The following is a 13,483-nucleotide window of genomic DNA, read 5'->3' on the forward strand; positions in this document are numbered from 1 at the left end:
CGGATGCCACCTCAGCACAGACTCCTCCTATGTCATCATCAGCAAAGACCACCCAGGAGAATAAAATAATGGTATAAATGTTACTGTCCTGGAGGCTGAGTTACTGAGATGAAGGATTTTAATTTGTTTAATAATTATAACACTCCTAGGCAGTAGCATTTATCATTCTCATATTTTAGATGATAAATCCAAGGACCAAAGAGATTAAGCTACTCTCCATCTTAGCCTGCAGAGGGTTTGGATTTTATTGTAGCAAGAGGCCTGGCCCTTCAGCATCTTCTCCTAAGTACCATAGCCTCCTTTTCTTAAAAAATCAACACTGGAAACTAACCACCCTGTACTTGTTTGCATGATCACTTGTCAGGCATCAGTACAATTGATGCTGTGTTTTGCTTCAGCTCTATTATCTTTTTTTTTTTTTTTTTTTTTTTTTTGAGACGGAGTCTTGCTCTTTCACCCAGGCCGTACTGCAGTGGCGCTATCTCGGCTCACTGCAAGCTCCGCCTCCCGGGTTCACGCCATTCTCCTGCCTCAGCCTCCCGAGCAGCTGGGACTACTACAGGCGCCCGCCACCACGCCTGGCTAATTTTTTGTATTTTTAGTAGAGATGGGGTTTCACCGTGTGAGCCAAGATGGTCTCGATCTCCTGAACTCGTGATTCACCCACCTCGGCCTCCCAAAGTGCTGGGATTACAGGCGTGAGCCACCGTGCCTGGCCGAGCTCTGTTATCTTAAAGTGAGTGTCGGACTGGAGCAAAACAAAGGATGGTATTGCCTCCATTCTCCATGGGACCACAGAATCACTAAGTGCTGTCCACTACATAGTACTAACATAGTACTGGGGTACTATAACATAGTACTGGGGTGTTTTGGGGTGAGGAATAAGAGGAGACAACAGCTGAAGCCCAGAGCTAATGCCTGTCTGAAGGCAGCAAGAATGTCTTCCAGCTGTGGCATCTTTGCTGAGATGACTGAAACCTGCCAAAACATATCCAAATGGCAGGCACGGATAGCCTTACATTGTTCCCAAGGAACACCAAAATTCCACGGAAACACCCTGGAGCCAAGCTGACAAAGATGGGTCAGACGACTAGAGAACTGAATGAGAAACCAAAAAAAAGGAAGCCTGTGTCGTTTCAGGGTGATAGAAGAAAGGGGTTCTAAGCGCTGCAGGTGACCTCTTCCCAAAGTATTTACCAGGTGGAGAGTTCAAAATAAGCCTGCTCTTTGTTCACATAAAGGTACCACTGCTTATAGCACAGAGTGGTAATGGGCTGTGAACCCCAGGTCAACCAGACTGCACCTCAGAGGAAACAGCCCAGCCACACGTGACTTCCTTTGACCTTTTCCATTTCTGTGTAGCAGAAACAGGGCTCTGAGCCAGAGCTGGTTCGCTCAATAATCACACTGTATTCAAGGGTCCTGGGATCTAATTCCCCATGGTGTGCTCCCTAAGCTATGTGATAACTGTGTTTGTATCCCTGGGCCACCTCTTTTACTGGCTTTTGTTGCCTCAAAACATACCCATGGCAAATTCCAGAAATATAAATAACATGAACTATAATTCCAATGACAACGAGATCATGCCTTCTCCCAGATGCTATAATATATGATAACACTTGTATTACTCGTAATGATAATATATAATTAAATTATCAGGTAGGGCTCCCTTTCTGCCATTCACTTTATAGAATAGTAAACTATGAGTTATTTGGAGGCGTTCATAAGAGACTTTATAAGAGTTAGGAGCTGGGGTTCAGGCAGTGTGATCAAGAGGCCATCTGTAAAATGAAAATCTTCTCTGGAGAGAACCAATTTATCGCCTGTTTAAGTTGGAGTTCTCCTGGCCTCACTGGTGTTCACCTAGTGCTTGGAAAATACGCTTATTCTTGCTATAGGAGATTAGGGATAAAAGAGAAAAATTATAATTTAGAGATACCACACTCTGTGTGCTTAATTGAGAGGGCATCTGCCTACATTGTTGCTGAGAAAAATAGATCCCATGACCTGCCTTTGTTGAAAAGGTGACATCTGGGTTCATTAAAGGTGTGCAATAGATTTTGATAAAAGCTATTTTTCTAAGTCATTAAATTGGTTTTTAGGAACTTTACACTCTCCTTCATTTGAACAATTATTAAACTATAAAATAGAATTGCGCCATTGCGAAAACCGTAATCTGAAATTTTACAGCCAGCTATAAAATGCTGTATTATTAAACTATACTGAAGATGCTCAAGCCCATTACAACTTTTAAAATGAATTATAAAACCCTTTACTGCTGATAAAATAATCCTAAATTACAGTATTATGTATTCTAACAATATATTGAACCAAAGTTTGCTACAATGCAAACATGCCAATCACAAAGAAATCATTTTTTGAATTAAGTTTGCAGAAGCTGGCAATATGATAACAGCTGCTTCAGCAAGGCAGCCCAGCACCTGATGTCGGCAGGCTGGGGGGGGACAGCATGTCCTCCATGGGAGCTGCCTTTTGCCAAGTTCCTGCAACCACAGAACTAAGAGTCAGCTTCCTGTGTTAAAGTCTGCACAAGGGACACTTAGTAGGGCCCCGGGGATTAAGAAAAGGCTTGCATGAACAGCGCTGTTTTCCCTTAACATCTCCCCATGAGTGAGATTTTGTAAATGCAAAATGTTTAGTTACGGAATAGCTGCCACTTACATGTACGATACCTAGGATATAGGGTGCCACACACACGTACCTATCATGAGGGCTGGCCCCCAAGATTAAATTCCTATTTTTTTGTACCAGTTATACCCTGCATGCGTCCATTTCCAATCGAGTTGAATACACAATTGAAAATGTAGTTGAGCATGCTGGCTTGTATGGCAGCCTTAACAGGGTAATACCCAATTTTGAGCTCTGAATTTCCTGCTGGAAAAAAGGCCCCATAAAGCAATGCCTCCTGAGTCCCATAACCCAACCTGATCCTTCAGGGCACTTCTCTGACACTGAAGGTGGGACAAAGGGGGACAGTGATATCCAATTGCTGGGACGAAAGCCCCTTGAAACTTACAACTAATAAAAACTTACATAGTACCATTTTTGAGCTGGGCACCATTCTGAGCGTGCTTTCCACTCACAAACACATTTAATCCGCAAACACCCCAGGAAGCTCTTCTCCTGTCATCTGCACATTAAAGATGAGGAAATTGAGGCAGAAAAGATAAGTAATTTGCCCAAAGTTTAATGGCTACTAAGTGGTGGAGTGCAAAGTTTCAACTCCAGCTTCCTTATGAGAAGTTTCACAGTGCTACAAATTGGGTTCAGTGTATACTGCCTGGGTGATGGGTGCTCCGAAAATCTCACAAATCACCATTAAAGAACTTACTCATGTAACCAAACACCACCTGTTCCCCAAAAACCTATGGAAGTAAAAAACTTAAAAAATAATAAAAGAAGTTTCACGGTGCATCTCTAGAATTAAAATTATATTTTAAAACAACCAACTCTGATGAGGCGTTGTTATGTAATTAAAAATTTGACTGGCTTTTGTCCTTGGTTCCTGATAGTTAACCTCTAAATCCTTGGAATTTCTTGAGTGCCTGTTATTCATGAGTTCTTTGGATCACACCTGAGTGTCCGAGTAATGGGATGACCCAGGATCAGGTCAGGTTACCACAAAGACCAACCATGGGTCACAGGGTTGGGACTTTGAGCCACAGTAGGTCAGCCTGACTTCCTGATCCCCATGGTGTGGGGAGGAGGGCTGAAGACTGCCAGTCATGTGGTCAATTATTCAATCAATAGTGCCTACTTAATAAAACCCTAACAAAAACTTTGGAGACTGAGCTCCTGGAGCTTCCTGGGCAGCAAATACATTAATGCGGCAAGTGGGTGACATGCCCTAATTCCACGGGGACAAGGCAGAGAAGCTCTCCATTGGAGAACCCCCCCAGACCTTGCCCTAGGCATCTCTTTGTCTAGCTGGTTCTGATCTATACCTTGATAATAAAGTGGTAATCTTAGGTCTTGTAGCACTTTCCTGATTTCTGTAAATCATTCTAGTGAAATGAACTTGAGGGGTTCATGGGAACCCCTGGATTTTAACTAGTTGGGCAGAAGTGCAGGTGGCCTGGGAATGCCAAAGTGTGGCTGGCATCTGAAGCAAGGGCCGTGTTGTTGGGGACCACGCCCATAACCTGTGGAGTCTGACACTAACCCTGAGTGGTTAGCTCGGAATTGAGTTGTAGTGCGGTCTACCAGTTGGTGTCAGAATAGGCATCATTACTTTTCTTTATGCTCATTTATGAACCAATCTGACACTTCAGTCTGCCAGATGTTCAACAAGAATTTAGGGACTGATTTAATCTATAGCGATGAAAAATGTTACCCAGAAACACAATGTTTAAAGTGCTCTGGTTTCGGTAATACAGTGTAGCCATTTATAATGGGGGCAGGGAGGAACGTTGCTTTGGCCTTGCTCCTCTCCTGATCAAGTATCTCTGTGCCTCAGGTCTCTTGTCTGAAAAATGGGAATGGTAACAGTACTGACCTTCTGAGGTTACTGTGAGGATTACTCAGGGGAGGCACTGCGTATGCATTTGTGTTATTAATACCTGGCCATAAAAAGCTGGGGTGACCTAAGTTATCAAAGCAAATTGTTCTGGGATCTGTCATAGAATTAGATGGTTTATAATGTTTTCCAAAGTGGGGCTTGGGGACTACTGGTGGTACATGACATCATTTTAGGTAGCATGCAAACTTTTTTATGGTTTTAATTTTAATATTTATATATTGATTTTAATATAGAGAAAGCACATTGAACTCATGCTTTCACATATGTTAGTAACAGCTTCAGATAAGTCTCAAAGGCAGTAGTGTGCATATAAATAAGTATAGCTCATAATTGAATTTAAAGACAAAGATGAAGCAAATAATAGGATCAGTGGAGTGCAGATATGGCAAAGACTGCAAAGTCCTGGGATATGAGGCTAAGAGGCAGGACTAGTTCTCAAATACCGTCTTTTCTGCAACCAAGAATGTTTCCTGTTAACAACTGCATCACCTCTTCCTAATGTCAGCATTGGTTAAAGAGATGTGGCAGGGACCGTGGCAGCCAGTTCCACTCTGGTCACCAGGCTGGACCAAGATCTGACCAGAGTGGCAGCTCCAAGTCACAGCTCCAAGAAGCAGATAAGTCAGATGAAGCTCCCAGGAGATGTGCGGAGAGATGGAATTTGGATCAGTTCTAATCCCTCAAGACCTAGTCCTTTTATTGCCTTTGGTTTCCCTTCCTTCTTGGCCTGGTGTCCAAAGAACATTCTCCCCCTTCCCCTCCTCGCTGGGACTTTCTACCAAGACCACATCTTAGAACTGGCAGGATATCATTCAGCTCAAACCCCACCCCCCCACCTTTTTTTTTTTAGACGGACTTTTGCTCTTCCTGCCCAGGCTAGAGTGCAGGAGTGTAATGGTGCGATCTTGGCTCACCACAACCTCCGCCTCCTGGGTTCAAGCGATTCTCCTGCCTCAGCCTCCTGAGTAGTTGGGATTACAGGCATGTGCCACCATGCTGGCTAATTTTGTATTTTTAGTAGAGATGGGGTTTCTCCATGTTGGTCAGGCAGGTCTCAAACTCCTGACCTCAGGTGATCCGCCACCTCGGCTTCCCAAAGTGCTGGGATTACAGGTGTGAGCCACCACACCCAGCCTCAAACCCTTCTTATTAATTAAGAAGACACAATGCAATCTAAAGAGCTCCATCTTTCTTCCTCTGTGGCCCCCCTGCTCCTGAGAGCAGCTCTTCCTTTCTGGCCCCTGGTCCTGTGTCAAAATCTCTAACGCATCTCACTAACCATGCCAATAGTGGAAGCCGCTTCCCCCAGTGCCAAGGGTCAGCCCGTTGTTGTGCCTGGCTCTTTGCATACTGGCACTGTTCTTTATCCCTCACAAAAAAACAAGAGCTCAGTGGTGTTTTACAGCACAGATTCAGGGTAAAAACCAAGCAATAGTCATGGAGCCACAGGAGGCGAGCCAGGATTCTCACTCAGGTCCAACTAACTCCAAAGCTCAAGCTTTTCCCGGAAAACCAACTCTTAGACCGTCAACCATGGGTGAAAAGAAAAGTGCGGAAGAACTGCTCTCAGGGTTACTTCACCCTACTTGGAGGGGTGGGGTAAGGAGAGGGGGTGAACCCCCTTCCGGAGCCAGGAGTCTGGTGTGGAAACAAGCACCTCTCTTTCTTCGCTTCCATCCTCCTAGGCCTCCTCTCCTCCCAGTCTATCATCCCGTGCAAAATCCCAGCACCCTGGACTGGCTCTCAAGCGCCTCTTCTCTGGTGGAAGATTAACGGGCCGCCAAAGCACCCCATTGCTCTGCTAGCATAAATTGCAAGAAAAACATTTAGAATATTGATTAAGTGCTCCGTGCTAGAAGATTGAAATTTACCTCCTGTATTTCCAGGATTAGCTGACATAATGGGGTCAGTCTGCTGGCACAAATGATTTACAGAACACCCATTGGCAGCTTTCCTTTTAAAACTCGACACTTAAAATTTTCACTTGGTCACAGCCAGTGGAGTCCCGGGTATTTGGTAGGCTTGGATAATCGCCTTCCCACCGCATCTAGACATTGGGGGTTTGCCCCCACAAAGAAGAGTTTTGAAATCATTTCTGGTCTGGTCTGGCCCCAGCTGGAACAAATGGACTTTGGATCTGAGGAGGTACTGGGGCCATGGGGAGAGGGTGGAAGGGACTATCTAAATATAGATTATTTTCAATATTCGAATGCAGAAGATGTAGGAGTTAAACAGATTAGGTCTGCCCTCCATCCCTCCTGCCACTCTGCAAACATTAGGCTGCATCCTACAAGTACCTGTTTTTTAAGCTTGACACGACTCTGGGGAGAGAAGGAAATGTACTGAGGCTTTGCTGGGAGGCTGGGACGGTGTGGACCTAGGCTGAAATCCAGTGAATGTGGCAGGTTCTCTGCTCCAGGCAGATACCCACCCCAAGGCCTCTGCCCCCACGCTGCACAAAGAGGGGCCCACAGTGTCTCTACTGTGAACCCCTTAGGGCTAGCATGGTCTGATGGTGAGAGAAGACCAGGCAGCTACTGGTGGAGTGGTTGGGGGCAGGACGGCTGCCCTCTGCATGTTTGATTTTAACAGGAAGCATGCTTTCAAAGATTATCCACATGGACCCTTCATCTCTTTCATGACTAGGCAAGCTGCTTTGTGGTTTCTTTCTAGAATGCTGTTTTAAAAGACCCACCAGGATGAGATCTGTCACGCTGGTCCTCCACGTCTCACCCACAGATGTGTTTTATGTGACTCACAAAAGAAATCTCTAACTTTGAATGTGGCTTGTGCTGTTTACTGGAGCCCATGCCAACTGCCCACAGCTATCCTCACCTACCCTGCTTGCCCTGGGGCTGAGCGTGTGCCCCACGGTCTGTCACGCATTTCCAGGGGCAAGGGACTGAAGGGGGGCAGAGGCAGTGAAACCCTCTCAGGGGGCCTGAGTCCGAAGACTATAGCTCCCAATCCTTGTTACTCTATTTGACCACAGAAATCAGAGGTCAACAAACACCATGTTAAGATGTCTTCACTGTAAGCCACCAGAGTTAAGCAGTGTACAGTGATGCAAAATAGAGAATTTTTCTAACGTTCCAAAGATATTTACTTTAAATAAGTAACACACACACACAGTCCATTTGGTTTAAATATCCTGAGCTTTCTCCAGCTACCAGACCACTCCAGTGCACGGAAGATGAAGTAATTGATAGGATTATTAACGTTTCTTTGTTTTCCATATGACCATTTCATACAAGTCGAAGGAATAGGCCAACAATAGCACAGCCTGTGCCATGCTTGTCACTAATATGACTGCCAATTAATCCTGACACGGGAGCTTGGCGGGTAACCCAAAACCCGGTATTTTATCACCTCAGGGGGTTAGCACTTGGACATTTCTGTAACATTTTACACTAATCAATCAACTTTCCTTTTTTAAAGCAAAGCCTTTCATAGGAACCATGGATGCGTCCTATATTCACCACATCCATAGCCCCCTAGTTCCCCAAACAGAACTGCATTTGGTTTGTTGATAATTACACTTCGGAGCAGACTTTGGAAAATGTTTATTCGTGTTTCTTCCCTTCCAAGGGGGAAATTTATCTCAAATGTTAAGACTGAAACTCAAGTCCCTAAGAGTTTTCTCATATTATTGTATACTTTAAAATATTACAAGAGGGCGCTTCTCAAGGGAAGTGAACTTTAGAGCTGCCAAAGATAGTTGACTTTCTCTGAATCTGTTACCAATGGATCCCAAGCTGGTTAAAGTCAGTTCTATTCTGAGTCATGACACATGTGGCTGGGACAAACGCCATTCTAAGATATTTCTAGGACCCCCTCCCTCCTCCCCGACAAATGATAATTTGTCTGGAGACAGCCATGCAGGCAGAGGAGGGTCAGATGGGGAGAATGAGTCTCCTGGGAGCCCTCCGCCCAGGCAAGAATCCTAAATCAGCTGGAGGGACTATGTTCTCGGGATGAAGGCCCTTCACTCATCACTCTCTCATCCCCCCGATCCTCTAGCCTCAGATGATCCTTTCAACCATTCTTCATAGAGGTCACCCTAGAAAATCAGCAAGCTGCAAAAATGTTACTGGCAAACTGTCACTCCTTCCCCTATGTTGTCTCCTGGAATTGAGGCATGAAGAAAGAAACCCAGTCTGAAGTCGGAGCTTTGCCTCTGTCCCCCATATTTGCATCAGTGAACCTCAGGAGGAACTAGGACATGCGGCTCTCTCAAAACCAGCTTCTCCTTTCTTATTCTTTCCTTCTTCCTCACTGTCTATTCTTCATCCAGAGAAAGAATCCCAGTTGTCCAAGGGTCATGGAACAAGGCAAAAGTGCCCTGGCCTCAAAGTTAGAAATCTTAGTCTGCTAGAGAATTACTGTGTGATTCTGGATATGTCACAAGCCTCTCCCTGGCTCAGTTGCTCCATTTGTAAAAGGCAAGGATGTCTGCCACACCTGACTCATGGGGCACCTGACTCATGGGGCTGCTGTGAGGAGTGCAGAGGGCAAAGCACACAGAAGGTTTTGAAAAATAAAATAAACTACACACCTGTTAATATAACCTCCCACCAATGTTCCCTAGCACACACCCAACACCCCGCCCCCAAGGAAGCATAGCACCACCTTCCATCTGTTGTAAAGGAACCAAGTGGCCACTGACTTGGGATCAGACACTAAATTGCATGTGACCTTCATAAAGCACCATTCTGGAACGTTTACTCTGCTCCATTTAATCCTCTCAACTCCAGCAGCTAAGCCATATATGTGCTTTGTAGATGAGGAAGCTGAGGCTTAGAGAAGTTAGCATGCTTGCAGAGGCCACCATACTGGTGAGGACAAGAGCAGGGTCTGAAATGGGCTTGGCTGCCTCCCCTGCCCTTATCCCTTATTCCCTGCCTCATTTGTGCAAAAAGGGGCTCATGCAGGTCGTCATCTTAGGAGTCAAAGTGAGGTTCCATGGAACCCTAAGGGCTCCCTGGAAGTGAAATGCTGTTTAGCTCCAGGATATGTGGAGACTGTGCATATCACAGGGAATAGAGGTGTGGCTAGAGCTACCTTTTGTTCCTCCACAGCCGCACGCCTTCATGTCCCCCTCTGCCAAGGAGTTAAACAGCAGCCCAGAGATAAATGTCATGCTTTACTTTTTGCTTTCTGTTTTTGTTTTGAGACAGAGTCTTGCTCTGTCACCGAGGCCAGAGTGCAGTGGCGCAATCACGGCTCACTGCAACCTCCGCCTCCAGGGTTCAAGGGATTCTCTTGCCTCAGCCTCCCAAGTAGCTGGGATTACAGGCGTGCACCACCACGCCCAGCTAATTTTTGTATTTTTAGTAAAGACAGGATTTTACCATGTTGGCCAGGCGGTCACAAACTCCTAATTTTACTTTTGTCCTTCTGTTTAGAAAGCAGAGTTCCTATCACTAACAGGAAAGGAAAGGCATGGTTTCTGGGGAATAGAACTCCTGTGTTCCCTGATGTTGCCGGGACAACCCTGAGGCAGTACAGATCCTCCTTGCAGGGAAAGGTGTTTGGACAGATCTGTGTTGGGGGCAAAGCCTTGGCTGTCTATGTGGCCAAGCCACATACTGCACTGTACCACGGGGAACCCAAGTCAGAAGCTAGGATTTGGGCGGGGGGCGGAGGACAAGGGGCGGTGTGGAAGAGAACACCTCCTGTGACTGACAGACCCCTCTCCTCTCATGGAGGAAACTCCAATTTCATGGAGTTTCCAATGATGACTATTCTGAGATGTCGCCTATTAACTTTCAAAAATGTTGACAAGTTGCATCTTGCCCAGTATTCTAAGTTTACTGACAAGGCAACTTTTGTTTTTGAATGCTCATCTCCACAAAGTTTCTAAAACAGAGAAGGGACTTAATAAACAGGCTGAACACTGAACGTTGCCTCTGCAGTCACCCTCTGTGCACTGAGACATGTGCAGAAAAGAAGCTGGTTTTGCTGTAGCCAGAACTTGCCTTTTCTTTCCAGAAACCACCACTGGCTTCCCGTGATCACCTTATGATAATAGGATCCTGCCCCTCACCTGACCACTTGTCTTTACTGACACCAGAATCTGAATGGGCCCAAGAAGCTTGGAAGACTGACCTAGGAGGAAGCAGGGTGCAGAGCACCCGCTGGAGATGGAAAAGAGACCCTGTTCCCTGCCTGGCTCTAGGACTGCTTTCAACTCGCTGGAGGACTCTGAACATATCATTTCCCTGCTCTGAAACTCAGGGCCTCGCTGCAGGATGGAGCAGTTCCATGCCATAGTATTTCCCAGAGCTCCTCCTGGCTTTCTCTGCACAGTGCTTTGGAGAGAGTAAATGCCCGGGAAATGCTTTAGAAGTATGAAGCACATCTGGTTGACCTTGGGCTGTGCCATTTCCTTATCAGCCTCTCCTTAGTGTTTTGTGTGTGTGTCTCTGAAGACTGTGTGGCTGGGGTGGAGAACCAGAAGGACAAAGGACAGAGACACAAGCTCAGATGAATGGCGTGGAGGACATCCAAGACGAAGAGGGGTCTTGAGATACCAAGCAAATCAAAACAAGTTTCTGGAACTTTCTAGGGAATGAAGTGGGTTGTGGGTCAAGCTGGTATCTGGCGAAAGAAGGCATCTTGTGAGAATTCTAGTGAGGCTGACCCTTGATGGGGGCTGGCGGCCTAGATGTGCTCCAGCGATGAGCATGAGGCGACAGCACAGTGCTTGGCACACAGGCCACCAAACATCCCCTTCTCCAGCATAGCGGGAGGCAGAAGTCACCATGTGGTCACCATTGCCCTCAAAATACAGGAAAAATCATGGAAAGAACGAGGCTCCTGGGTTCCCAGTGCTGACTCTGTGACCCATTAGCTCTGCAGACTTGAGCAAGAGTGATCCTTCTCTGAGCCCCCGTGTCCTCAAACAAAAGAAGCTACAATACTATAGTGATAGCATCTCTCCTGCAGGCATCAGGAGGGTAACACCCAAAGGGGTAAAGAATGTGAGGATACTGCTGGGCACGGTGGCGCAAGCCTGTAATCCCAGCACTTTGGGAGGCTGAGGCGGGTGGATCACAAGGTCAGGAGGTCGAGACCATCCTGGCTAACATGGTGAAACCCCGTCTCTACTAAAAAATACAAAAAATTAGTCAGGTGTGGTGGCGGGCACCTGTAGTCCCAGCTACGCGGGAGGCTGAGGCAGGAGAATGGTGTGAACCCGGGAGGCGGAGCTTGCAGTGAGCTGAGATTGCACCACTGCACTCAGGCCTGGGTGACACAGTGAGACTCTGTCTCAAAAAAAAAAAAAAAAAAAAAAAAAAAGAATGTGAACGTACCCTGTGAACATACAAATAGGAGCTGTCTTGCCAAATAGCTGAGTACTCATTACTATGAAAAATCAATAAAAAAGCAGGATAAAGACTCTGCTTTTGACTGAAGACAGGAAATCACCACTTATATCCTGCTGTGGTTCTGCCCTCGTAGACCTGGATTAACCCCAAAGAATGTTCTTGACCGTTCTCACTGGACCGTATCCACACGCGGGGGTTTGCAGGGCAGCTTGTGCCTCCTCACGGCTCCTCCTACTGCCAAAGAGCACTTGCTTTTGCTTCTGAAGAACCAACCCATCAAGCAGTCTGCATGGGAATTAACCAGCAACACTGTCTCTGGTTTTTAGAGACAGTTAAATACTCCATGCCATGTGATGATGACAAACTCAAGAGCTCCTTTCCTTTTATTATGCTGCTGCTTTGCAGAGAACACAGAATCAGCATAATAAATATGTAACCAAGCCAACTTGACAACCCCACGCACAAAAAACTTCAGAGATGCATCTCCCCAGAACCCTCATTGTATAGGTAAAGAAAGTAGGGCCAGAAACAAGCCACACTCCCGGTAAATGACAGAGTCACTTCCATAGTCTGACTTTCTCTGCACTATATGACACATCACAATCTTCACTGGTTGTGTTTAAAATGCAGTTTTGAGACTCAAACCCAAGCAGCATTCGTCATCTATCTCTGCATACATTTTGGAAAATGAGTCTGCCCGTGTTCCCTGCCCCCGCCCCAGGAAGGGAGCCCCAACAAGGAATCTGGACGCAGTTCTCACCTGTAAATTTGCACACGGTGGCAAAACATGAGTGGGAATTTCATTCTCAGATGCTGCTGGCCCCAGGGGCTTGTTCTTAACCCGGAGGGCAGTGGTGGTAGTGGCAGTGGTGGTCTGTACTGGGACGGCTGGCTGCCACACAGTCACATCGGAGCCATTGCCAAAGGCTTGAATTGCATTTTCTGCAGTAAAACAGGAGGAAATCCAATTTCAAAGTCAAGCAGCAAATGTAACAGACAGGATATACACAGCCAGAGAGGCACACTAGAAATTCTGATTACAGCACTGGACTTCTCTGAACAAAACACATCCATCCATTTGCCCTATACATGCTGAGAGCCAGTCTTTGGGGTCAGGTGCTCAAAAATCAATTCAGTCATTAAACCCTGAACTGGACACTTAGCTATGCTCAGAATGCAACAAATATTTATTGTGTTCCTGTTTATGTGCCAGGTGCTGAGCAAGATCCTTGCCCTGAAATATCCATCAGTCAAGCCCTTTGAAACCCAGCCTCAGTACTGTTACTTGGGATCATAACTGTCCCATTTTCCAAGAAAATTCTTGTGCTCTGTCAATATTCTATATTAAAAGGAAACTAATTAGTGCTTTAAAAAAAAATCCTAATCATGAGACTGAGGCAATTCAATGGCATTCACATTAATATGGCAGGCAAAATGGAACCAGTTTCTTTAAAAAAAATCTACCCCAAATCTCATCAGTATCTAGTGAAAATTTAAGTAAGATTATTTTTTCTCTTTCTGCTCCAGTCTTCCAAACAAAATCTGCATAATTAGGTAGGAGCAGCCCTGCTTAAATGAAAAGTTTAAAATGTAAAACTTCAAAAGCTTATTA

The 13,483-nt window shown here is 45.8% G+C and overlaps 1 protein-coding gene across 7 annotated transcripts in view; it reads right to left on the reverse strand.

Annotated features, from left to right (window-relative positions):
* The window catches only part of GFRA1 (GDNF family receptor alpha 1), a 209,759-nt gene that overhangs the window by 13,027 nt on the left and 183,249 nt on the right, over positions 1-13,483 (reverse strand). For all 7 annotated transcript variants that reach the window (XM_063670307.1, XM_063670306.1, XM_063670304.1 and 4 more), the window contains one exon: positions 12,632-12,813. In XM_063670307.1, coding sequence (XP_063526377.1) covers positions 12,632-12,813 — 182 coding nt within the window. The remainder of the gene's footprint in view (positions 1-12,631; positions 12,814-13,483) is intronic.

Source organism: Pongo pygmaeus, chromosome 8, assembly GCF_028885625.2.
Source record: "Pongo pygmaeus isolate AG05252 chromosome 8, NHGRI_mPonPyg2-v2.0_pri, whole genome shotgun sequence".
NCBI classification, from domain to species: domain Eukaryota; kingdom Metazoa; phylum Chordata; class Mammalia; order Primates; family Hominidae; genus Pongo; species Pongo pygmaeus.